Raw genomic sequence first — 27,426 nt, forward strand, 5'->3', positions numbered from 1 at the left:
GGGGCCATCGTCTCAATTCCATTTTCATCGCTTAAACACTTCAGTAGATGTTTTACTTATTGAGATTGTTACTGAATAGATAGAATATTTTAGGAACAATGGATTATTTGGGAAACGGCCAGGCTTTCCTCAGTGGGGTCCAGAATGTGGATGCTGTGTGGGTTGGGTAACAGGGGCTTCAGGCGAGGAGGGCTCAGCAGATGAAGTCGCTCTTCGGGGATTTTCAGGGCTCATGGATTGTATGTTGATGTCTGTCAGCCTTTGTGATTCCTCTGGCCTGTGTCTTACTGGACCTTAGTTTGTCTTTGTTCTGGGTGAGTTAACCCAATCCATTTCCTCACAGAAGGCTGGAGGCCAAAACATGGTCCTGCCATACCCTAGTTCCCCCGATGATGACAGTCCAAGACAGATCTGTGTGACCTTCATGTCATTCAGAATTTGAGGAATGACTTAATGAGATTTGAAATAAAAAAATCTCATTAAGAAAACATTGTTTTGCATTCCTTCTCAAGATTCATCTGTTAAAACAAATGTGTTCTTGGGAAAATCTAGTCACCTTACCTGAGGCTTGTGACAGAGTTCAACCCTTAACAACTAGTTAGATGTGTTTAAAATGTTTTATAATCAACTAATATATGTAGAGTAAGATGTGAATTAATAAATAGGTTTCATTTTTTGATGAAAATGTGAGAACCAAGAGAGCACGAAGGAGACTGTGATCGTGGTGGGTGACTGTCCCTCTCCTCGAGCTTGTGTGTCACAGCTGTGCCTTGGTGGAGAGCTCAGCGGTCATCCTGCCCTATTACGCCCACCTCTCCCAACCTCCCGGTGATAAGAGGGACCCAGGATGATTGTTGCATATGCAGATTTCTAGCGTCACCCCCAGGAATTCTGTGTTGTTAGTAAGCTGTCCTGGAGAGTTTAGGCTTGAGATGAATTTGGGATACCCAGATTTAGATATATAGAAAATAAAAAAATCTGTGTCACAATTCCTCAGTATTCCTGAGTAAGGAACAGAGAAAAGCTTCGAGGGAAGTGGGGAGGGATGGTTGAGAGTGGACATACCTGGTGAGGCTGGAACCCTACGGCAGTGCTAAGACCAGCAGTGCAGAGTGGGGTGATTGCTCTGTGCCACTGTTGGGCCTAGAGCGCTCCAAATTTGGGGTGCTTGGTAACACTGCAGATTCCTAAGCCCCACTCAAGAGAACTGAGTTTAGCAGATCTGTGGTGGTCCACAGAGCATTGTCAGAACAGGCTTGGTTATGTTGCAGTGAAAAAGTAACTGAAATCTCAGTAACTTCCAAAACTGTGTTTTCTTCCTCATGTTGGCTCTGTACTTCTTCCTCATGTTGGCTCTGTACTTCCCCATGGACTGGCAGGGGTCCTGATCATCATCTCTTTAGAGTCCTGAGCTGCTGGCTTTGGAGGCAGAGAGAATAGCATGGGCCCAGTCTGCCATCAAATGACACAGGCTGGCCCCACCCAGTCACAAGGGACCAGGACGGGCCAGCCTGTCAGGTGTTCAGAATGGGAGAGAACGTGACTTACATGGTGAAAAGAACGATAATCACCAGAGTCTATCCCTGTGATCAGCAGATATTCAACTCATGCTGCTTTTTGCTAATACTGTGTACAGCATTTTGTGTTTGTGTACATTAGGGACATTGATTGCAGTCCCTTCTTGTGATGTCTTCTTTTGTTCTCATAGGATGAATGTGGAGATATTTTCTCATTTTCAGTTTTTTAGAAGAAGTTTTGTAGAATTGCTATTACTTATTCCTTAAATGTTTATTTGACATTTGTAGGCCTAGATGTTTTTGTGGGAAGGTTTTTAACTACAGATTTAAATTCCATAATATGTATGTAGGGATGGCTATTTAAGTTATCTTTCTCCTCGAGTGACTCCTGGTAGATTATGTCTTTCAAGGAATTTTTCCAGTTAATCTAAGTGGTTGAATGTATTATTATAAAATTGTTCATAATATTCTTTCATTATCCTCTTAAAAGTTATTAAATTTTTGATAATGTCATATTTCTCATTCTTGATATTGATAGTTTGATAGTTTGTGTCCTCTCTCTCTCTCTCTGATTTGTCAGTGTTATTGATCTCAAAGAACCAGCTTTTAATAGATTTTTCTCTGTAGTTTTTTCCTCTTTTAGTAATGTCTACTCTGCTTTGTATTTATTTTTTTCTGCTTACTTTTGGACTTATTTTTCTTTCACTACTTTCTTAAAATGGAGGCTGAGGTTATTGATTTTATGAGCATCTTCTGTGACCTCTCACTAATTGATTAAATATTTTATTTCATTTTCATTCTGTTCAAATTACCTTATAAATCATCTTTTTATTTCTTCTTTGATCCTTGGATAATTTAGATGGTTTATTTACTTTCCAAGTATTTGGGACAGTTTTTGCAGTTACCTAATTTAGTTCTTCTATAGTAAGAGACTGTATTTCATAAATCTTGAATCCTTTATTTATTGAGACTTGTATGGCTACAGAATGTGGTCTAGCTTTATAAATATTCTGTGTGCACTAGAAATTACAATATATTCTGCTCTTGTTGGGTCGGATGTCCAATTATGTCAATTATGGTGGCTTAGGTCAGATTGGCCGATAATGTTGTTCAAGTAATTTATATTCTTGCTGATTTTCTATCTACTTATTAATTATTGAAAGATGTATACAGATATGTCTAAGGGTGATTATAGATTTGTTTATTTCTCTTTAATTGTATTTGCTTTATGCATTTTAAAAGTTTACTATTAGGGCACATAAATATTTAGGATTGTCCTTTATTGTTTTAAAAACAATCTTTGTGATCCGTGTTAATATTCTTTGCTCTGAAATATACTTTATTGTTAATATAACAGTTTCATCTTTCTTTTGACTAGTGTTAGTGTGGTATATCTTTTTCCATCTTTTTACTTTTAACATATTTATGTCTTTAAAGTATAGTTCTTGTAAGCAGCGTATGTTTGTATCTTGCTTTTTTATCTACTCTAATTGTCTCTTAGACCATTTAAATGTCATGAGCTTAGTTGATGTGATTCAATTTAAGTGTAACATCATATTATTGTTTTATATTTGTGCTTTGTTATTACCCTTTTCTTCATTTATGCCTTCTTTTGAATTAATTGAGTATTTAAAATATTCTATATTTTCTCCTCTTTTGGCTGTGAGTTTTTTGGACTTTAATTCTGTTTTGTGATTTCAGTGACTATACCACTAACTTTGAGTGGTAGTATACTACCTAACATACAGGAGAAGAACCTAACACTAGTATAGTTCCATTTCTCTCTTTCTGGCCTAGGCTTCTTCTCTTGAGATTCTTAGCTCTGAGCTCACTACTCTAGGCTTCTCTGGAAGCCATCACCTCCTGTGTGAGAGCACATCCCACACTGCACTTTCTTTGCCTGTTTAAAACATGTATGTGGCCACTCTAAGTAATACCATCAGAAGCTGGTTGAGAAGCTCAGAAAGATAGAGGCTGATAGACATGTAAGTGTCTCACCAAAGAGGTGAGAGTGGCAAAGACAAAGAGTTGAAACTTACATGGTAGAATCAGAGCTCACATTGGTGCTGGTGGTCATTTGGGAATTAGAGTTGTCTCTGAAGATCTTTAATATCTCTAACTTTATTCTGCAGGCCATGGGGAACTACTGGATATTTGAAAGAAGGAATCTATCTATCTGTCTGTCTGTCTATCAATCAATCAGTCAGTCATCTATTTATCTATAATCTGTCATCTAATCTAGGAAATGATAAATCCAGGAAGATGATAGCTAGATAAATATCAGTCATCTTTCTATCATCTGGGAAGGTGATAGATTTATTTGATTTTATTATTTAAATTAATAGCTGCCTGCAGCTAAATTTTTGTATTTTCAGTAGAGATGGGGTTTCACTGTATTGGCCAGGCTGGTCTTGAACTCCTGACCTCAGATGATCTGCTTGCCTTGGCCTCCCAAAGTGCTAGGATTACAGGCGTAAGACAGACCAGACAGATAGATAGATAGATAGATAGATAGATAGATAGAATGATAGAACAAGCTGTGTTTTATGATTATCCAGGGACAGGTTGGTAGGAAGTGACTGTAGTTAAAGCTTACTAAGGAACAATACAAATTAAGAAATGTGATAGGGCAAGGCCTGGACAAGCAGATAATCAGGGACGGGAAGAAACAGACAAGAGCTGTGCCAGCATGTCCTGGGCTTCTCTTGAGGCTCACGCTGCCCTAGCATATGTTTGTTTATGATGCATCTTGTATCTCTTTCCAGTTTCGGAAGGCCATCTTGTAACTTACCAATTAAAATTTATCCTTTAGCGTCAAACATAGATCTGACACCTGTGACATAATAATGTTAATATGGAAATATAAAAGAGACTGACATTGACAAGATGAGTATGATGTTTCAGTCTTGTGTGCCTAGAAGAACAACTGCATTATGTAAAAACTAAGAAGGTGAGGGTAGGAGAGAGACTTTATGGGAGAAAGATAAAGTGTTTAGCTATGAGGTTGCAGCACAGAGTTCAGAGGGAAGTAGTGAGTAGGCGGCTGGGTCTGTGGTCTTGGACCTCAGCAGAGTAGACGGGGTGGGGAAATGACAGAGGAGGTGCAGAGGAACGCGTTTTGATAAACTGAGTTCTAGGTGAATGGTGTGAGCCTTCTCTTGGCCAAAATTCCTCCCAACTAAATTCCTTCATAATTTGTATATTACATCCTACAACTAGGAATACAAAAGTGCATTACCTGGGTATCAATGCATGGGTTGGTCTGAGGAGAGCAGCACATCCTTTTTGGTTTGATGGGTTAGAAGGCAGGTAGGTGCTGGGTGTGCGTGAAGGTGGCTGAGGCTGCCACTGGAGAGTGAGCACCTGCAGTGGGAACACAGGACTGGAAGGCCAGCTCTGCCAACATGGCCTTGGCTGCCAGGCTCTGCTTCTCCAAACATAAAGGCATGGAGAGACTTCCAGCCTGCACCCAGGGGCTGGCACTAGAGATCATCCATGCGGATGTGGGCACTTTAAAGCTGACCAGCTGATTCAGAAAGTGGCCCTTCACCAATATGCCTTTAGAGAATGGCTGGAAAGTCTCTGGTAATTCATGGACTGGCTTTTAGTTCTGTCTTTTACATAACAAGATTTAGAGCACTGGCTGAAATACTGGGTTTGTCTGAACTTAGGTTGGAGCCCTTCCACAGATGGTGTTACTGTGTTCAGTGTTTCAGAAAGTGAGTTCATATCACTTCCTCTTCCCCTTTCTTTTTATGTTATCATTGCCTTATAGGTGGTTTAATCAAGTGTGAGACTTTTCAAGAGGGAATTATAGATCTGTTTCTCCGAAGAGGCCTTTGAATTGTACCCAAGTTCCTTTTATTTGAGTAAGCCACAAAGCATCCATATGTACTGAATGAAAACATATTATGTATCTTAGTTCTAAAGTGTTTTCATCTTGGTAGGGCTGAAACTTTAGAGAAAGCCTTGTGCTCGCTGAGATAGTTCTGGCGCTCCCAGACCCAGCCCATTCTCTCTGAGTCTCCACAGGCTTCGTGTACAGGCTGCCTCCCACTGCCTGACTCATCTTTGTTGTTGGGGTAGGTCTGCCACGCAGTGGGGGACCAGCACTTGCGTACTGAACAGAAGGGGCTTAAAAGGTAGTGTTTTCCCTTTCTACTGAACCCACGATGTTCATGCAGCTTCCCTGGTCTTTGGGTGATCACCGTGCCTTGAATCTGCCCGGAGCTGCTCTTCAGGTACCCCATTCCTTGCCTGAAAGGCTGTGTCTTTTCATCCTATCTTTAAATCTTGTGATATGTAGTGTGGTGCAATGTACATAAGTGGTGCTTGATGAAAATATTGTGCTTTCTTCTATTCTTTGTAATGCTTTTAACAGCAAAATAGAGGTTAAATATAAATTTTCATGAAATATTTTAGTATCTTAAGAGGCAATGAAACGACACATCATTTCTGTCTACTTTTCTCTATCAGAAGGTGTCTGAATTCAGTGATGGGTGAAAATTCCACTAATTCTATAGATTTCAGCATTTTATTACGTGTCTACCTCTCTCTCTCGCTTGTGTCAGAGACAGCTCAGTGGGGCCTGGTTGAAGGGCGCCTCCCTGCCTTCTGCCGCCTACCAAATGCCCCACTGGAGAGCCCTGAGCACCTTCTCCTGAGAATTACAGTTGTGTATTCACCTTTCACTAGTTCTGCTTCTGAAACCCCTCAAAGACTGGGCAATGTCTAGAGAATGGATGGAAGCAGATCCAAAATATTTCCTGCAAGAAGGGGAAAAGGTATTGGGTGCTAGCTTTGATATGTTTGTTTAAGAAAGGAATTTATTCCTCACTGAAAGGGTTGAAATTGCATTATTTCACTTTTTTGATAATTTTAAAATGTCCGCTTTGTCATCTGGCTCCGTGGCAATAGCTTGGTGCTGAGAAGCCATTGCTCCGGGTGACCCTGGGCTACCTGCACGTCTCGAGTGTGTGTCTCTGTCAGTCATTGGGTTGTGGGGAGCAGAGCAGGGTGCTGCTGATGTCTGAGGTCGTGGGAGACCCAAGCTTCCCTTCTTTTCTCTGCAGAACTGAAGCACGAGATTCACGTCTGGCGCCTGACTGCTCAGCGCATCAGCCCGGCCAGCCGCGAGGAGACTGCCGTGCGCCGCCTGCTGCTGGGGAAGGTGGTGACACTGGAGCACTTGCTCGCCCGGAGGCTGCGCACCTTCCACAGGTACCAGGCGGGGTCCTGCTCAGACTGTTCTTGGCAGGCGTGCAGCAGAACATTACAGGGCCCAACAAAATGGCGACACTAGCTGCGTGCGAATGCATGATTTTTAGGGGATGGACACTGTGCTGAGCCTCTTGTGGTGCATTTTATTTAACCCTCACTGAACTCTACAGAGGGTACACAGCTCAGTTTAAGGACAAAAAAAAAAGTCACACACAAAAGCAGAGTCTCAGAGAATTTGAACAGCGTGCCCAGGGTTGTGCACCTTGGAAGCAGTGGCTCTGGGCATGGCACTCACGCTCTCCACCCCTGGGCTGTCCTGTCTCTCCACATCGTGACTGTTGCACGACAAAACCCAAAACCATTCATGCAAAGACTAACCTGACAAAATGCTCTCCCAGTAGTTGATTTTCAGGCACCTGAAAGAATACAGAAGTCCCGCTCCATGTGTTTCCCGGTAGTTGTTAATTGAAGCTGAGACTTCAAGCGTCACCATGAAGTGGCAATTTTTCTCCTTGCTGTGACGTGGTGCTGAGCTCCAAACTGTCTTTGTTCTGGAAGCTCAGACCCAAGAAGCAGGAGCCTGGTGACCCTTCAAGGGATGCTGAAGCTGAAGCGTCCTCACAGCTGAGCTGAGAGTGGGTGGAGATGTCCGTCTAGGGAGGGGAAATGCGAACCCTTATGAACAAAATCTAGACTGTATGTTGCGGTTTGCTGAGCCCTGAGGGGTCACCCTGCATGGGTGTCTCAAGGGCTGGTCCATTAGTGGAAGGATTCACAGAAAGTTGCGTGGAGTTCCACACAATCCGGGATGAAGTGCTGGCACAAGTGGCATTGGCTCCATCCCCGGCCCAGGACCCACCTTGCCCAGTTGTGCTGGAGCAGCAGGACCAGTGTCCTCCGGCCCCAGGAAGGCCCTCAGTTGCAGGCTGGGAAAAGAAGGACCAGCTTCGGCAGCAGCAGATCTTAAAGGAGACGCTTCATAAGTTAAAGATGGAATAAATTGTCCTGGTGTTGGGTGTTGAAGACACATTCAGTGCATCTCAGGTTGTAGGTGGGAGGAAACATGTTCCCAACACTCACCATGTTCCCATCAGCTCATCTGGTGTTAGTCACACATGGGGAAACTGAGGCCTGGGGAGGCATGGCTTACTGAGGCCACACAGTTGCTGAGAAGCAGATTACCATGAGGGTGTCCTAAGGCAAGGTCTAGCTCTGCAGGTCTTATTTTTATGTTTTCTTTTTTTTATTTTAATATTGGTTGAAATTATATATATATATATATTTATATATTTATAATAAATTTATAATATATAATTATATATTTATAATATATATAAAATAATTATAAAATATAATTGTATTATTTATAATATATATAAAATATAATTATATTATTTATAATATATAAAATATATATTGATATTATATATATAATAATATATATATAATTTAACTTTAGGTTCTGGGGTACATGCGCAGGTCATGTAGGGTTGTTGCATAGGTGCATACATAACCAGGTGGTTTGCTGCCTCTATTCCCCCTTCGTATCTATATCTGGCATTTCTCCCCATGTTATCCTTCCCCCACTTCCCCCTCCCCGCTGTCCCTCCCCTAGCCCCCTCACCACTGGCCCCAGTGTGTGAAGCTTCTCTCCCTGAGTCCACATGTTCTCATTGTTCAGCACCCACCTATGAGTGAGAACATGCAGTATTTGGTTTTCTATTCTTGTGTCAGTTTGCTGAGAATGATGGTTTCCACATTGATCCAAGTCCCTACAGAGGACAGAAACTCATCGTTTTTTATGGCTGCATAGTATTCCATGGTGTATATGTACCATATTTTCTTTGTCTAGTCTATCATTCATGGGCGTTTGGGTTGGTTCCAGGTCTTTGCTATTGTACACAGGGTTGCAGTGAACGTATGTGTGCATGTGTCTTTATAATAGAACAGTTTATAGTCCTTTGGGTATATATCCAGTAATGGGATTGCTGGGTCAAATTTAATTTCTATTTCTAGGTCCTTGAGGAATCGCCACACTGTCTTCCACAATGGTTGAACTAATTTACACTCCCACCAACAGTGTAAGAATGTTCCTTTTTCTCCACATCCTCTCCAGCATGTGTTGTCTCCAGATTTTTTAATGATTGCCATTCTAACTGGCATGAGATGATACCTCGTTCTGGTTTTGATTTGTATTTCTCTAATGACCAGTGATGATGAGCATTTTCTCATATGTTTGTTGGCCTCATATATGTCTTCTTTTGAAAAGTGTCTGTTCATATCCTTTGCCCACTTTTGAATGGGTTTGTTTGTATTTTTCTTGTAAATCTGTTTTAGTTCTTTGTAGATTCTGGATATTAGCCCTTTGTCAGATGGGTATATTGCAAATTTTTTTTCCCATTCTGTTGGTTGTTGGATCATTCTAATGATTGTTCCTTTTGCTATACAGAAGCTCTGGAGTTTAATTAGATCCCATTTGTCTGTCTTGGCTTTTGTTGTCATTGTTTTTGGTGTTTTAGTCATGAAGTCCTTGCCTATGCCTATGACCTCAGTGGTTTTGCCTAGGGTTTCTTGTAGGGTTTTTACAGCGTTAGGTTTTGTGTTTAAATCTTTAATCCATCTGGAGTTAATTTTAGTGTAATGTAACAGGAAGGGGTCCAGTTTCTGCTTTCTGCACATTGCTAGCCAGTTTTCCCAGCAGCATTTATTAAACATAGAGTCCTTTCCCCATTGCTTGTTTTCGTCAGGTTTGTCCAAGATCAGATGGTTGTAGATGTGTGGTGTTACTTCCAAGGCCTCTGTTCTGTTCCGTTGGTCTGTGTCTCTGTTTTGGTACCAGTACCATGCTGTTTTGATTACTGTAGCCTTGTAGTGTACTTTAAAGTCCGGCAGTGTGATGCCTCCGGCTTTGTTTTTTTTTTGCTTAGGATTGTCTTGACTATGCAGGCTCTCTTGTGATTCCATATGAAGTTTAAAGTGTTTTTTTCCAGTTCTGGAAGAAGGTCATTGGTAGCTTGATGGGGATAGCATTGAATCTATAAATTACTTTTAAGCTTCCTTAGTGAAGGAGAAATAAAATCCTTTATGGACAAGCAGTTACCGAGAGATTTTGTCACCACCAGACCTGTCTTACAAGAGCTCCTGAAAGAAACTCTAAACATGGAAAGGAACAAGTACCAGCCACTGCAAAAGCACACCAAATGGCAAAGACCAAAAATGGTGTGAAGAAACTGAGTCAACTAATGGGCAAGAAAACCAGCCAGTAACAAAATGGCAGGATCACATTCACATATAACAGTGTTAACATTGAATGTAAATGGCCTAAATGCCCCAATCAAAAGACACAGACTGGCAAACTGGATAAAAAATCAAGACCCATTATTGTGCTGTATTCAGGAAACCCATCTCACTTACAAAGACACACATAGACTCAAAATAAAAGGATGGAGTAAGATTTATCAAGCAAATGGAGAACAAAAAAAAGCAGGGGTTGCAATCCTAGTCTCTGATAAAACGGACTTCAAACCAACAAAGATCAAAAGAGACAAAGAAGGGCACCACATCATGGTAAAAGGATCAATCCAACAAGAAGAGCTAACTGTCCTAGATATATACGCACCCACCACAGGAGCACTCAGATACATAAGCAGGTTCTCTACGTTTTCTTTTTAAAAATTGTCCTCAGCATCATTCGACTGTGTCTGCTGTGATTCCTTACTGCCCAGACTGCTCAGACTGGCTGTGTGGTCAGCCTCCTTTGACATTAAAATGGCGTTCTCCATTGTGCAGCCCCTTTTCCCTAACTGATATGGGAGGAAATCAGCCAGGAGGGGTGGGCTGAGTCAGAAACATGAAAAAGGAGAGGCAAGTGGGAGCCACGGAAGGGACTAAAACAGCAGGAGCGGCACAGACAGAAAGGCCTTCAAAGCCGATCTTCCACAACGGCTGGCCTCAAGTGATCTTCCTGCCTCGGCGTCCCAAAGTCCTGTTATTTCAGGCATTGAATTGATCATTGATTGATAAAAATCAACATTAAAGCAAGTGACATTTCTTTCACCATGTTTTTCTTTAGTTGATTGTAATAGTTGTACAGGTGCAGTGCCCTCATTTTGGAAACAGAGATTCAGGAACAGAGAAGTGTACATAGAAAGGAGAATAAAGAGGCTGACAGCTGCTGCCCTTGTCCATGCTCTGGTGCATGGTTTTCATGAAGCTTCCTGTGTGCAAGCTGTCGCACAGCGCCTCCTCACACACACTTCTTTCATAATTCAGGTCATTGTATGTATTTTTTGGGGGAAATTATAGAGTAAGCACCTTTTCCAGCCAACAAATGAAGGCCTGTGGGCCCCCCATGACTAGTCGCGCAAGGCTGTGTGTCACAGACAGGGTCTGGGTATGAAGTGCTGGTGGCTGCTCTGTGATCTCACCATATGGTGTGACCAGGGAATGTTGGGGTCACCACCTGCAGAGGTCTGCCCTGCAGACCCTGACTCAGTGACGGATGAATAAAGTACACTGACACACAGAGATTTTGCTTTGCCAGTCTGGCTGAGGGTCTGTGGCGGTTCACAGACTCTCTGGAGAGTGCTGTAAAGAGTTGTGACCACTGACCCTCCCCAGCCAGCAAGACTCACATTTATTTAGTAAAGTTTAATTGACAAAGGCTTGAGTCAACATCACTAGAGGTTAAAGATCAAAGGACAAGTTCTGAGCCCTAAAGCAAATACCATTAGAGGATAATATCCCTGGTTGACCCCAACCCCCAAGGGCAATCCAGCTCAAAGGTTGGTTTTAAGACCACATGAGTAAACAAGATAGCTAGGTAAACTCACATTCCTTTGTATCTGAGCCCTAATCTTTCTGACTCCTGCAAAGAGACTCTGGCTGCCTTGAGCCAAGAACTATAGAAAAACCCTTACGCCTTCCAAAAGGGTTTCAGACTGTATTCTGTAACTTTCTCTAATATTTTTTCTTAATATTTTTGCTACCACCCTGAGTGAATTCCCACAAGGGAAGTAATGAGTCTCTTCTTTTCTCTTTTAGACAGATCTCACAGGAGGATAAAAATTGGGAGACCAATATCCAGGAACTACAAAAAAAGGTATCCAGCTTTCTTTTCTCAGGGATTTCTGATTCACTTCTCCAAGAAGAGAGTGAGTGATGCGTTTTCCTTCCCTCACGTGACTGAAAGCTGTTTCTCTTTTTATTTCTGTGATTGTACACAAGACATATGTCTATGAGTGAATGGGGAAAAATGTTTCCAGATACAGCAGTCTGATTTTCTCAGGAAGTGGGAAGCAAGCATCTTCACAGGACCTTTCCCTTTCCCTGCACCTTGCAGGGCCATCCCCTGAGCAGGTGTCCCTGACCACCAGCCCTCTCCTGGCCCTGAAGGGCAGGCCCCAGTGCATACTGTGCAGAGGGGAGATGGGCAAGGCATGCTTCGTGAAATGAAGCAGCTTTAGGACAGACATAGGATGTGTGAGTGTCCTGCCAACAGCTTGGACTTCTCAGGGCAGAGCTTGTTTTGTTTTGTTTTTTGTTTTTGGCTCATTCTTCTGTGGGGGTGGACTTTCTCAGCCCATTTGTGAACACAGAGGGCCCCTTCCCAGTCGAGAGAGCTCTGCTCAAGACCTGCTAGGAGTCGTTTGGATCTCAGTGATATTTCAAACCCATGCAGTTTATTTTCTAGGGAGAGATTGATTACCTGCTCTAATTGTGATGGGCACAATCTCCACGTGAGTCAGGTGTCTCCTAACAGGGCTGCAGTGCACCTCACATCTATTGTATTTGTTTTCCATAAAGATTTTGAATGCAGTCTGATGAGGGGCCTCAGTGCTTTCACTCCATCCCATGTAGATGGTCAGGGTTAGAAAAGAAAGGTGTATCCGTGATGCTCTTGTGGACCCCAGGTTCATACAGATTGTGCCTGCCCTGCTAGTCCGTGCTGTTTTAGTCATGAGTTGGAGAGGGATCGTGTGCCTCTCTGTGCATCTGGACAAGGACTGCAGTGAGATGAAGTGGACAGGCAAGGCTTGGCAGCATCCCTTTATCACAGCTAAGAATTCTTACAGAAATGCCTTATCCAGGAGTCACATATATGTGTGTGTGTGTGTGTGTGTGTGTGTGTATATATATATACACACACACACACACACACACACACACACACACACATGCATGCCATGGAATACTACTCAGCCACAAAAAGGAATGAAATAATGGCATTCACAGCAGCCTGGATGGAGTTGGAGACCAGTGAAGTAACTCAGGAATGGAAAACCAAATATTGTATGTTCTCACTTATGAGTGGGTGCTGAGCTACAAGAATGCAAAGGCATGAGAATAATACAGTAGGCCTTGGGGACTTGGGGGGAAGGGTGGGAGTAGGGCAAGGGATACAAGACTACACATTGGGTACCCTGTACACTGCTCAGGCTGTGGGAGCACCAAAGTCTCAGAAATCACCAGTGAAGAACTTACCTGTGTAACCAGACACCACCTGTCTCCCTGAACCTATTTAAATAAAAAGAGAAAAATGACCTCAGGTATCCAGAAGGAGCAAATTTGAATGACACTCCCAAAAAGCTTCCACTTCCATGAGCTGCAGGATGCTGGCACGCTCTTTGGCCTGCCTGCTCTTCCACCTCCGACCTGTGAACTGCCTGTGGCTATAGCCACTTTCTGCAGTTGCTGCGGCTCGGGAAGACTTGCAGTGCCTCCTCACGCCTGGTGAGAACCCGCATCCCTCACCTCTGAAAAAGCATTTCAGTCTTTTTCCTGCCACGCTCCTTTGGCCCTAATTCTTCAGCACAGAATCATGTAGGAAAATGGACCTTCCCCAGACGGTTGAAGGGGAGGATGAGAGGAGGCTGGTGAGCCACGAGCCTTTGCAGTGGGCAGGGAGGGGCAGATGCTCACTGGTGGCCCTGCTGCACACGGAGGAGGGGCTCTATTGCAGCTGTTGCGACACAGAGGCTTGCATGTATTTCTGATGGCTGCAGCTTTACCTATGAGACCAGAGGAAGCAAGAGAGAAAAATCTCTCTGTAGCTGTAGCTCTGCCTCTGTGTGTCTGTATGTCTGTATCTGTTCAAATCCAGACAGCTAGAAATTGCTGTGATGATAGATATCTAGATCCACCGATATCTACGAAGCTGCAGACATTCATCATCACTGCCATCCACATCTGTCCACTTAGACTGATTAGACAATTGGGTAGACAGGTGTGCTAGTGGGACTACACTCAAGAAGGGACCCGGTGCTTGCCAGGCACAGTGGCTCATACCTGTAATCCCAACTTTGGGAGGCAGAGCTGGACACATTGCTTGAGCCCAGGAGTTCAAGACCAGCTTAGGCAACATGGTGAAACCCTATTTCTACTAAACATACAAAAACCATCTGGGTGTGGTGGTGTACACCTGTAGTCCTAGCTACTCAGGCAGCTGAGGTAGGAGGCTCACCTGAGCCCAGGAGGCGGAGGTTGCAGTGAGCTGAGACTGTGCCAGTGCACTCCAGCCTGAGTGACAGAGCGAGACTGTCTCCAAAAAAGGAAAGGACCTGCAGAGTTGTCCTTTCACACAGTGGGCTGCGATTCACATGGCCAGTTAGTCAACAGGGCAGGCCAGCCAGGTGCCCCTCTACGTGTGCTCCCCTGCCCAGCCCCATGCAGCTATGGCCTGTGGAGCACAGCACCCTTGGGGCCTCATAGGGAGAGCCCTGTCTCCTGCTGATTCCGAGGTTTATGGAGGCCTTGCAGAGGGTAAGGTGCCTCAGAGCCTGCCCTCCCCTGCCTTCTCTGATTCCTGAGGGTGTCATCCCAGTTATAAGAGCGCACCCCCTGCATTCCAAGGGCTTCGTGCATGTTACATGAAGAACACGGCCAGAGCCTTATCTGGGAGTGACAGTTCTACAAGAAGGCTCAGCCTCATTGCCCCGCTAGCACGCTTGGCGTGGTAGGGAAAGGGACACTGAAGACAGTGCTGCCCCCACAGGCCCCTGTGGAAACGTCCCATCATCCCTTGACACCTGCGGGCCAGGCGCTTCATCACAGGGCTGTATGCACTTGACATCTGCTGTGTGTACCTTTCATAACAATTTTGAATGTAGTGATCCTGAATCTGTCTGATTTTCCTTGTCACACAGTACTTTGTCATTTTCTTTCAAGTTTGGGAGGTTACACTTCTCATCGTGGTGCAATTTGTCGTGACGTGCTGCAGGAGTCAGAGGGCTGTGCAGGGTAAATCAGCTGTGGTTTCCCTCTTACAGCACAGGATATCCGACAAGATTCTGCTCACCAAATGCCTGACGGTGCTGGGATTTGTTATCTTCATGTTTTTCCTCAATTCCTTTGTCCCTGGCATTCATCTTGATCTTGGTGAGTCTAATTTAGCTTTGTTCATAGGTTTTGTCACGTTCTGGCTGGGAAGGTTTCAGAGCCTGTTCCTAGACACTGACTTTGCCCACGGGCAGCCAGGCAGGTGGGAGGCCAGAGAGGGTTGAGATGGAGGGTGGGCAGCCTGCCCTGGGAAGAAGGATGCCCTTTCCTTTTGGTTTCCTGGGTGGGAGGGAGGAAGAGAGAGAGATGCATCTCCAGCCCCTTAGACTCCATGTCATGGGCCCTCGGCCCCTCTAGGGATGACCATGAAGAGGAATATAGAGTGGGCGCTGTCCTGTGTATTGGTTCCCAGGAGAGACAGGGAGCCACATGGGCAAGGACAGCGCTGCTCCTCGTCTAAGGGTGTGTCTGTCTGGTGCATGAAACTGTCATCCCACCATCCACTGCTGGTTTCTCTTCTCTCACTCTCACCGCACCTATGGATCTCAGACATCTCCACTTTCTCTAGCCTGTGTTGTGGCTGGGCCTGTCCCCACCTGAGATGTGGCTCTTTCAGGGGGAGCCCGTGGTACAGAGTTTATGGACCCCTGGCATCCACCACCTTCCGTAAATGTTCTCCACTCTCCTACACGTTTCTTATCAACTTCATGGCTATTTCCGTCGGTATCCTTATTGAAAACAAAACAAAACCCACCCCACATTGAAATGTACGTTTATAAGAAGCATACATTTGAGGTGGTGTCAGTCTTTTCTTTAACCAAAGCTTTCCCATAGTTTTTGTTTAAGAGTGAGCTCTGATAAGATGGTTAAAATATCCAACTTCTATCTTAATTTGTATAAAACCGTGGTTTACTGTGAAATTTGAGGAGTGCAGCTGCTGTAGAAAGTGAAGACTCCTAATTTTGTAAGATAGATGGATAATGCCACAAGCTTCAGTGATTCATGCCACACCATTGCTTCCGGGGTTCCTGGAAACCATGAGAAATTTGTAGACTACTAGAAGTCGGTTTCCCTTTTGTCTTATGTAAAAAAGCCACATTTCTAGATTCTCACACAACACATGATGTGTGTGCTGTTGACTGGAGGTCCAGCCTTATGCTGTGTATTCACAGCCCCTCTAGTTCTTGCTCTTGATAATTTCTAATCCAGCTTGCCAGGTGGCCTGGGCTTAGTTTAAGCTGGCAGGTGTTACTTATCCACACCTGAGGGCTGATCCGCTTAGAATCCTGATGAGGTAATGATCCAAAGCTGGAGAGGTAACACTATTGTGATTTTCAGTTGTACTTGGTTGATTAAACCTAGAAATTGCTGCAGTGTAATTATTTTTAATTATACCTCAGGCCTAATGTAATTTTAACATCAGAAACTTTAATGATTACGGGAATGTTAGGCGGTCACCACTGGTAATTAAACAGATTTAAAATCTGGTGTTCTGTGGGTAGAGAGGTTCCATTAGGTGTTCATAGACAATTTTGCTCCTCATTTTATTTGAGAGTCTACTTTAGAAGAGCATAGCAGGCATTTTTAAAACTAAAACTAAAAAGATATAAGAGCTTGCATTCCATTGTATTAACATTTGGCAATAGTTTTTGTATTTAAAAACAATACTTTAAAACTTAAAGTCACATATTTAACTATATGGACTTAAAAAATCTTGGTTATTATGAGACTTTTAGCTTGGAAGTCTACATTTTTTACAAAATGTCTCATCTTTTGTGTGAATGACGGACATATGTATTTTCTGTTTCTAAATCCTGTTTTCTTTTTATTTGGGGTTTGTGTGTAGGTGATTTTACCTGGGGATCCAGATGTTTGCATATTCATGAAGATAGGTTGACTAGGAGAGAAGTTTGTTTGGCATATATTTTGATGGAATATAGTTTCCTTAGAATTACGGGAACTTTTCTGATATGAACAGGGGCAAAATGGATACAAGATCATCCCAGACTTGAGCCAGTAGCAATGTTGTCATTTATCTTGGGTGAAGTTATGGTTTTTAAAAATGTAACAGTGTATTTTTTAATTTATTGAGGCAGAGTCTCACTCTGTGCTCAGGCTGGAGTGCAGTGGCACAATCTCAGCTCAGTGCAGCCTCTGCCTCCCAGGCTCAAGCAGTTCTCATGCTCCAGCCTCCTGAGTAGCTTGAGGATTGCTTGAGCCTGGGAGGCGGAGGTTGCAGTGAGCTGAGATCGCGCCACTTGATTCCAGCCTCGATGACAGAGCCAGACCCTGTTTCAGGGAAAAAACAAAGCAAAACAAGCAAACAAAAAACAAACTACTCCACACATTTCTGAGTACATAGGTTTTTTTTCTCTGGGTTGATTTCCTTCCCTTGAGTAGCACTGCTGTGTCATACGGTGGGTGTAGATTTCGATTTTAAAAAACTGCTGCCCTGTTTTCTAGTGAGGCCATTCCCTTTGCATTCCCACAGCATGCATGGGGGTTCCAGCTGCCTCACACCCTTGCTGGCACATGTTATAGGGAGAATTCCCCTGGAGTTCCACAGCACCTTGTACAAACCTTAAATGTATTCTCATGGTTTCTTTCCTCCTCTGTCCCCTGACCTCCTGCTTCCTGGGTAGACTCAGTGGCACGGTCCGTGTGTCTGCATTTCTCTCCCCAGTGCCTCGTGCTAATGCCTGGCTCGTTAGTAAAAGTAAGGTGTAGGTTTACGAGATGCACAAACAAGCTTCTTGTTGGTGCTCACAGATACCAGCTTAAATACGTGAAGGAAATTCTCTCCATGTAGGTGAGAATTTCCTACGTGGCTGATCCAGCCTGGGTTCTCCAGAGAGCACAGCCTGAGGGAAAGGCTAATGTGTGGGTTCTTTATCCCAGGGACAAGGAGTGACGGATGGGGGATGGGGGATGGGCAGTGAGGAGGGCAGCACAGGCACCGCTGCCCCCGCGTGCTCGCCTTGCGACTGGCCACCAGCCCTCCACCGCTCCACCCTGCAGGGCTGTTGAGTGGAGGTACCAAATGCACCTCAGAGCTGCCTGTGGGGTTGAGTGGGAGCAGGAAGGAATGTTGACTGGCTGATGCCCATGGCCTGTTGGTCACAGCTCCTTCCTATGGGATGCTGGAGTCCGTGTGTCCAGCTGCATGTGCTGAGGCCATGCGGCTGCACCAACAGAGCTGCCCAGGTGGAGAAGGCCTCCGGGCATGGGCTCCAGGGCTGACCTTCCAGGTGCATCTGTTTGAGGGTGATTGGGCCACACAGAGCTGGCTATGGTGACAGAGAGGAGAGCCCTAAGGGACCCAGGGGCGTACAGGAGGTGGTACAATGGCAAAGAATGGTGAGTGAGGGCCAGGGTCACAGGTCACACCCATCCAGCAGAGAGGTGGCTCCCAGTGTGCAGGGACCAAGCCCAGCCCGGACGCTGGCTCCACAAAGGTCCACAGTCCCTTCATGAAGCCCTTCGTGCCACAGATGGTTTTGTAGAGGCCAAGGGAGAGCTTTCCCCTTGGGCCTCTTGAGTTTCACTGAAAAAACAGCTCACAAATGGCAGAGTAATAGGAGAAAAGGCATACACATTTGTTTAGCCTGTGTACATGGGAGCCTTCAGAATGAAAACTCAGAGATACAGGAGAAATTCTCCATGTTAATGCTTAGGTTCAACCAAGCGTGGACAACTGCATAGAAATGGGACTGGAGAAAAACTGTGTGACTAGGCGCTGATAGACTGAGTGGGAAACCTAGCAGGGCCTGTCTGTCCAGAGTCTTCCTGGCCTCTCTGAGCAGCACTCCTTCCTTCTGGGTGTGGGTCAGGCCCCTCTCTGGAATGGGGGTTGTAGGACTTACCCTCGGTCAGACAGTTTCTTCATGGCCAGTTTTCACATAGAAAGGCAGAGAGAAAACTAGAATAACACTTTAGGTTTTGTGGCTGGCTTTGGAGAAAAGCGTTTTGGTTTCTATGATCCACCTTGGGAAAGAGGGATTCTAGTTTCTATGGTAGCCTCGGAGGAGAATGGGACTGAGAGACCGGAGGGCAGGAGGAGGTCAGAGAAAACTTTTACTTCTGACAAAACAAAAACTTCAGCCAAGTTAAATTTAAAGGAGTTTAATTGAACCAGAATGATTCACGAATTGAGCAGCCCCCAGAATCACAGCAGATTCGGAGACTCCAGGGTGACTCATGGTCAGAACAAACTTACAGACAAAAAAGTTAAAGTGACATATGGGAATTGGCAGGGAGGCACAGAAACAGTGAGATCAGCTACAGCTCGGCGTTTGCCTTATTTGAACGCAGTTTGAACATTGAGCAGTCTCTGAATGTCCGTAGGTATGGCAGCAGGGATTGGCCAACACTCGGCCATTTTTAGAGGTGCACACTATTTTTTTTTTTTTTGAGATGGAGTCCTTATTCCCATCTTGAAGGCTGGAGTGCGGTGGCATGATCTCTTTTCACTTCAACGCCCACCTCCCTGGTCCAAGGGATTCTCCTTCTTCAGCCTCCAGAGTAGTAGCTGGGATTACAGGTGTGCACCGCCACGCCTGGCTAATTTATGTATTTTTAGTAGAGATGGGGTTTTGCCGTGTTGGCCAGGCTGGTGTCGAACTCCTGACCTTACATGATCCACCCGCCTCAGCCTCCCAAGGTGCTAGGATTACAGGCATGAGCCACTGCGCCCAGCCTAGAGATACATACTATTAAGTTAGGTTTTCAATTTTGACTTTTAACTAGCTTACAGTTCATTTGCAAGGACTCAAATACAGATGCACGGAGTCCTTCTCAGGTCATCTTCAGCTTGCTTCAACACTTCTGAAGCCTTCATTTTGGGGTATTGTTTTCTGAGCCCCAGAAGTTTCAAAATTCAGATTTTTTTGTGTGTTTTAGAAAGACAATTCAGTGAGCATGCTGAATGAGTTTTGGGTGTAAAGTCACACACCCGGAGAGGTTCAGGGCCAGCACCCTGTCATCCAAGCATGATCACCACAGTGAAGCATTAATATTTACACAACGTGGGATAAATAAGGACTGCAGGTATCCTCATTTCTGTTCAAGTCAGGTTTTGTTGAATTTTTTGACATCAGAATATATAGAAAAAGTTTGCTTTTCTGAAATTAGGGTTTCAGGATTGCGGATAACTGATTATGGAGCTATAAAAAGAACTAGCGAGGCGGGCTTGAAAATCTTATCTTTGGTCTTAAAATTTAGAGCCTTGATGAGCAGTTTCCTAGGCCTCCTCTTCTGATAATTAGTTCAGAGTGTGCCCCAGATTCTGTCATGATGCGTTAGATTAGATTTTAGTTCTGGAAAATTTCCCGTCATTATTTCCCTGACTATGGTTTTGAAATTGCTGGTCTTCTGCGTCCCTTGGCGTCCCTCTGGTTGAGCAGTTTATTGTTGTCTTTGTGGAAGTGTTTTTAGCTGCAAATAAAGCAATCTATTGGATCTGTCTTAAGCAAAATAGAGGATTATTAGAATGATAACAGGTGGACAGTGGGGTCCCTTGGGGGCAGGCTCGGGAAGGAGGAAAGGTTGGGCAGAGGGGAGAGCGCTCACTGCCTGGGCATCTGCAGTGCTTGGGGGCAGGCTCAGGAAGGAGGAAAGGTTGGGGCAGAGGGGAGAGCACTCACTGCCTGGGCATCTGCAGTGCTTTTCCCTCAGCCCCTCGTTTCTCCGTGGCCAGTTAGCACATCTCTTCCTGCTCATGGCAGAACAGTGGTTGCCTCATCAGTTTTCCAGTTTATGAGATCTCTGTTTCAGCCACACATACAGAAAAGGCTGTTTTGAGTCCCCAGTACCCAGGCCAGGAGTCTGCTTGGCCTAATTGATTTCTTTAGTCTCATAGCACAGGAAACTCTGAGCAGGCAGGCAGGGACACGTGGTGAAATGGGGCCTGCGATGGTGGAGGCATATGTCTTAGAGGAGGGGTCACTACGAGCTGGACAGGCATTCCCAAGGCTTCCTAATATATTCTCTATGTACTCTAGTTTCTAGTAGGATTCATTGCAGCGAAGCCATTCACATATCCATCCTTTTTGTATAGCACATGCAGGCAGTGGTCTAGGGGCTGGGGCTAGTGTGGTCAACATAAAAACCACGTTGCTGCTCTCCTTGGTCGTCTTCTCTAGAGGGGAGATAGATCTGTATTTATTCTGCACAGGGAGTCATGTAACTGCCTAGCGGGTTCCTCCTGCCTGCTACCCAGGTAGACCTGATTTATGGAGGCAGAGGAGTTTATACATGCAGAGCTGGCTAAATGGAAGGCTGGAGTGTGTTATTACTGAAATTAGCCTCTGACTGGGGGGCTAGGGTTTTTCAAGGACAGTTTGGGGAAGAATGGCGGGGGGTGGCTGGGCGATAGGTGCTTGCTGCTGATTGGCTAAGGGTGTAAATCACAGGGGTGTGGGAAATTGTCCTGCACACGGAGTCACTTCTGGGTAAGCCACAGGAGCACTTGCTCCAGGTGGAGCCTTCGGTCTCAGATGTGCAGAAATCCTGAAAATATATCTCAAAAGACAAGTCTTAGGCTGTACAATAGTGATGTTATCTGCAGGAGTAACTGGGAAGTGCATATCTTGTAACCTTCAGAATAATGGCTACAGGTCAGCAGAATTCAGTCTCCCTTCTCCTAGCATGGTGGTCTTCCATTAGCTTTACAGAGGCAGTTGAGTTTCGGGGAAGGGCTATCATTATTGAAGGTGTAAATTAAATGTCTGCCAAAGTTAGCTTGCCTTAAATTCAAGAGTAATTAAGGGCAGCTTGAAGGCTAAAGGCAAGAGGGGGTTGGATAGATTAGATCTCTCGCACTGTTTTTCCTCACTGTTACAATTTTTGCAAAGGTGGTTTCAGTCACGTTAGGGGCATCAAGGACTACACAGCTAATTTAGACACCAAGACCTTCAGAGCTCTGATGCAGATACAAGCCAAGGGGGTGAGAGATGGTCAAATGGTAAAGCCAAAAATGGTAATTTCCATAGTCAAGGTGTCGATGGAAAGAGTCAAACTCTGTAAATTATTTGAAGAGATCTATTCTGAGACAAAAATGAGTGACCGTGGCCTGTGACACCGCTCCACGAGGTCCTGAGAACATGTACCCAAGGTGGTTGAGTTACAGCTTGATTTTGTTCATGTTAGGGGGACAGAAGTTATGGGAAGACGTTAATCAGTACATGTCAGGTGTGTGTTGGTTCAGTCCAGAAAGGCTCAACAACTCGAAGCAGGTGCAGGATCAGAGCTTCCAGGTCATAGGTGGAGTCAGGGACTTTGTGATTGGTTGAAGGAGTTATTATCTAAAGTCCCAGAATCAATAGGAAGAAGAGGCTGGGTTGAAATATGGGGTTGTGGAGACCAAGCCTCCAGGTAGCAGGCTTCAGAGCTCTTGTCAGAGCTAAAAAAATACGAGGTCTTAGGGAAAGGATCTGGAAAGGAAAGGGGTTTCTCTACGGAACATAGATCTTCCCCACAAGGACAACTTTGCAGGGCCATCTCAAAATGTGTCAAAGAAACATTTTGGGGTAAAATACTTTGATTTCTTTCAGGGCCTGCTATCTGTCACGTAGTAGACAGATGCTATAGTAGAGTGTGGCTGGAATTTGGTATCTTATTGCTATATCTATTCTATCATTCTTGAGATCCCAGTTTTAATGTGGATGGCTGGTCAGTTGTGCCTAAATTCCAAAGGGAGGAGGGCACAATGAGGCAAGACTGACCCCCTTTCCTCCCACCCTGTCCTGAACTAGTTTTTCAGGTTTCTTTGAGATGCCCTGGGTCGAGGGGAGTCCATCAGTTGGTTGAGGGTCTTGAAATTTTGTTTTTAGTTCACAAAGTTACAGATGAGAGGCCTAATGAAATCCACAACAGAAATGAGGAGCTCTTACTGGAAAGGCTGTGGCATATTAGAAAAAAGCCCTGATATACGTAAACTGTAGAAGACAATGATTATATACAGTTTGTGTTAGCCTGATGATAAGAATATTTAAATCCCTGGATGACTCTATTCTAGTTTTCATCAAATATTCATCTTAGATAAATATAAATATCCAAGAGATTATTTCAGAATGAGGATAAATATAATATGATGTAATATAATGTAACATAATATAATGTAATATGGATCTCGGATTTGTAAGTCAGTTAGAATAATTAGCTGCTTTCCTTACTACCCTCACCGTAGGTAAAATTACCACATTTCATCATAACACTGAAGAAATGAAGTAACTGGAGAGAATGACTCAGTTTTTTTAAAATAGAGATATAGAATTCACACAAGATAAAATTCATCTTGTGAAGTCTTATCATTCACTGTATAGTAGTATATTCACAAAGTTGTACGACCATTACCAGTATCCAACTCCAGAACGCTTCCGTCATTCTGCAGGTAGTCTTACGCCCCATTGTTGTCACTCACGCACTGTATCCCCCATTCCCCAACCCCAGTCCCTGGAAACCACTAAGCCTCCTTTCTGTTTCTAGATTTGCCTGTTCTGGACTTTTCATTTGATGGAATCATTTAACCTGTGGTCTTCTGCGTTCAGCTTTTTTCGCTTAGCGTAACATCTTCAAGGTTCATCCATGTTGCATCAGGAGTTAGTGCTTCACTTCGATTGGCTGTATTATATTCATATATATGTTTTCTATTTATATTATACATGTAAATATAATTTATTTACTCATTTATTAGCTGATTGACTGAGGAGTGGAATTGCAAGGTCATATGCAACTCTCTGTTTAAGTTTTTGAAACCCACCAGACTGCTTTTCCAGTGCAGATGCGCCTTTTCACACTCCCGGTGGTAGCGCATGAGCGTCCTGATTTCTCCTCACTTTCACCAGCACTTGTTATTGTGTGTGTCCTCGATTACACGCATTGTACCAGAACTGAAGTGTCGTTTCGTTACAGCTTTGATCCTTGTTTTCCTAGTAATGAATGACATCGAGCATCTTTTCACATTCTTCTTGCCCATTTATGAAATGCTCTTTTACTAAACAACATGTGAACTTGTTCTTTGCCTCTTTTTGGAAATTTCAGCTGTGATTTGCGGTAGCAACAGCCTTATTTTGCTACAAAGGAGATTTGTTCTTGACTCTGGGGCTTCTTTACCCATTTGTCTCCCTTCCTTAGCATCATGCACACACTGTGAGACACAAAGGCAAGGAAGCCCAGTGCCTCTCCTCCAGTTTCTTGAAGCCGCAGCCTTGCCAGGAGCCTGGTGAAGCATTTCATAGGGTTGGTCGTGATTTTTCACATGTGGGCATTCAGTGTTGATTGTGGTTTCCTTTTATTAGCTCCAAAATGTTTTGAATAATGCAGCCAGTATCCTCCATTGAATACCCACAGGTTAAGGAATTTGGGGTAGAGTAAATTCATTTAATGACTGTTTCTTGATTTTTCATTCCAAATGGCTTCTGTCTGCACATAATAGTAAGCCTGCTGAGATTTTTAAAAGACTGGATAATTTTGACAGAGAACCATATTAGCTTTTAAACTGTGGGTTTTTCAGAAATGTTAGTAGTCTCTATTTGAATAAAAATATGAATTATGTGTGGGAGAGTAAGGTGTTAGATATGCAGTCATCAAGGGAATTGTTAACACTTTCACATTAAGTGACTGCCACTTACAGTTTTTGTCATTGGTCATTACCCTTAACATTCTACATCATCTCAATATACATTAACATTTTTTCTATGTAAATTATGTTTTCCCCTTGGCATTAATAAGAAGGACAGTCTTCATATTCGCTATAGAAATCCAAATCTGGAGAAATCACAGCTACAGAATTATTAGAAACATTGGGACCAAGAGATTCTTCCTTTCAGGGCTCAGGATATCCGTAACTTTGCAATCACAATGCTAAGAAGAGTTAGGGTGTGTCAACATTTTCACTTGCTTGTCTGAAGCTGCACTGTGGTCGTATTTAAATTCATCAACATTGATCATTTAAAGCATAATTTAAATAAATTATGAGAGAATAGTGCTCTGGCCGTCTATGTCTGAAACTTCTAATAATAAAATGAGTTTTTCAGTGATGTTTATGATGTGTCCAGTTGTGGAAATTAGGTGTTCCATTGTTAGTGAATGACACGGTTAACTGGAGCAAAACTGAACAACTGAAAACATGACTGACTTAATGTTTCTTTCAGCGTTTGCAGACAGGTCATGTGACATAAAGCCTATTCATTTGATGTTTTCTCGGGCCAGACATATCAGGACAGGATGGGCTTTGCTGGCTAAAACACTGGCCCTGGTGTCTTGGAAGCTTGACACAACCACATTTTTTCTTGCTGACATCTTCAGTGCTGGTCAGTGAGGTCCCTGCTGGACAGAGGCCCTGTGTGATGCCATCATATCAACAGCGGCTTTGAGCATCAACTTGGCAAGGAAGAGACAGGGGATAGCACTGACAGCTGCTTGTAAATGCCAGGCTAGGAATGTGTGTCTTGTTTGCTTATGGCGCAATGGCTGGGTTGGTCTTGTGGCTTCACCTAACTACAGGGCTGGGGAACCTTCCTGGGGGTCCAGTAGGGAGAATAGTGACAGGTGTGGGGAGCTCTGACAAATTACTAGTGAACCAATATGTGAAACACCTTCTACAAGATTTGTTAAGGGCTTTACATGATAGGATGTTTTATCTGGTGCTTTAGAATATTACATAGTGGCCCACCAGTGGGGGTGACTAAAATCTGCATGGATGTTTGTGGGAATGGAATGAATCTGTCAAAAATGAATTCTAGGGCCGGGCGTGGTGGCTCAAGCCTGTAATCCCAGCACTTTGGGAGGCCGAGGCGAGTGGATCATGAGGTCAAGAGATTGAGACCATCCTGGTCAACATGGTGAAACCCCGTCTCTACTAAAAATACAGAAAATTAGCTGGGCATGGTGGCGCGTGCCTGTAATCCCAGCTACTCAGGAGGCTGAGGCAGGAGAATTGCCTGAACCCAGGAGGCGGAGGTTGCGGTGAGCCGAGATCGCGCCATTGCACTCCAGCCTGGGTAACAAGAGCGAAACTCCATCTCAAAAATAAAAATAAAAATAAATAAATAAATAAATAAATGCATTCTATTTGGATTTTGAGGAGCATGGAATGGGGGTTCAGTTCCAAAGGCAAAGCTGTGTGAAGGCCAAGAAGAGCTGGGAATGTTGCTCAGGGTCAGGCTGCTCTATGGCCTACCTCTCCAGGCTCCATCCACATGGAATGCAGTTCACTGCAGCTGTGCAGTCAGTGACCTGGGTGGTTCCTGAGAGCACAGGAAAACCTGCTCTGAGGAGTAAATGTCTCTTTCTGCAAGAAGACTCAAGTTGTGTGGCGTTCTGAGAACTTGGAATCCTTGTTTAATGTAGATGTTTTAGCTGCTTGTTCATTCACTTGTTGATCTGGTAGTTTTGAGTGTGTGTTTACCCACTCGTCACTGTGAGAGGCACTGGGGATGCCTGTGAATAAGGCATGATCCCTGACAGTGTCTAATGCACCTGCACACTGTTCTGCCTCTGTGATAATGAACCTGATTCCTAACAAAGCCCAAATGCACAAACGCAAAATGAGAATTCTTCAACTGCATTATTTATTTATGCTTAGTTATTCTTGTGCAAGGATTTACTCATTTTAATGAATAGATGAGCATATGAAAAGGTGTTCAACCTCACAAGTCATCAGTAAAATGCAGACTTTAACCACAATGAGATGATATCATCTTAAGCGCTCACAGTTTTAATTCTACTCCTTCCTAATATCTAGGGAGCATAATATTCATATTTTTACTATCACTGCATTTAATAGGGCTTGAGGTAGCAGAAGTTGAGTACGAATGTTAGCAGAGTCCGTGAGTGGTGAATGATACTCATCCTAAACATTGCCAGTATTTCAACTCATTCTTTAAAAGTAGGGCTTAGAAAATCATTTGATATTGAGAACTAAAAGAGTGAAAATAAGAATAAGAAAATGTTAGTTATGGCGCTTTCCTTTCTTGCTGACATTTTAATGAGTTTGTCATAGATGTTCTTGTTCACATAAGTTTTGACAAAATGAAGAATAGTAAGCTCCCCAGAGCCTGTTTGATTTTCTTTTTTTTTTTTTTATTTTTTATTGGATTATAGGTTTTGGGGTACATGAGCAGAGCATGCAAGACAGTTGCGTAGGTACACACATGGCAGTGTGCTTTGCTTTTCTTCTCCCCTTCACCCACATTTGGCATTTCTCCCCAGGCTATCCCTCCCCACCTCCCCCTCCCACTGGCCCTCCCCTTTTCCCCCCAATAGACCCCAGTGTTTAGTACTCCCCTTTCTGTGTCCATGTGTTCTCATTTTTCATCACCCACCTATGAGTGAGAATATGCGGTGTTTCATTTTCTGTTCTTGTGTCAGTTTGCTGAGGATGATGTTTTCCAGATTCATCCATGTCCCTACA

At 43.9% G+C, this 27,426-nt stretch overlaps 1 protein-coding gene across 22 annotated transcripts in view; it reads left to right on the plus strand.

Annotated features, from left to right (window-relative positions):
- Nucleotides 1-27,426, plus strand: part of OCA2 (OCA2 melanosomal transmembrane protein) — a 431,394-nt gene that overhangs the window by 100,880 nt on the left and 303,088 nt on the right. For all 22 annotated transcript variants that reach the window (XR_013536485.1, XR_008482351.2, XR_013536487.1 and 19 more), the window contains 3 exons: nt 6,590-6,737; nt 11,781-11,838; nt 15,005-15,113. Coding sequence is in view for 15 of the 22 variants with exons in the window: in XM_054258175.2 (XP_054114150.2) it covers nt 6,590-6,737; nt 11,781-11,838; nt 15,005-15,113 (315 nt within the window). In the remaining 7 variants the exon portion in view is untranslated. The remainder of the gene's footprint in view (nt 1-6,589; nt 6,738-11,780; nt 11,839-15,004; nt 15,114-27,426) is intronic.

This window comes from Callithrix jacchus, chromosome 6, assembly GCF_049354715.1.
Source record: "Callithrix jacchus isolate 240 chromosome 6, calJac240_pri, whole genome shotgun sequence".
NCBI classification, from domain to species: Eukaryota; Metazoa; Chordata; class Mammalia; order Primates; family Cebidae; genus Callithrix; species Callithrix jacchus.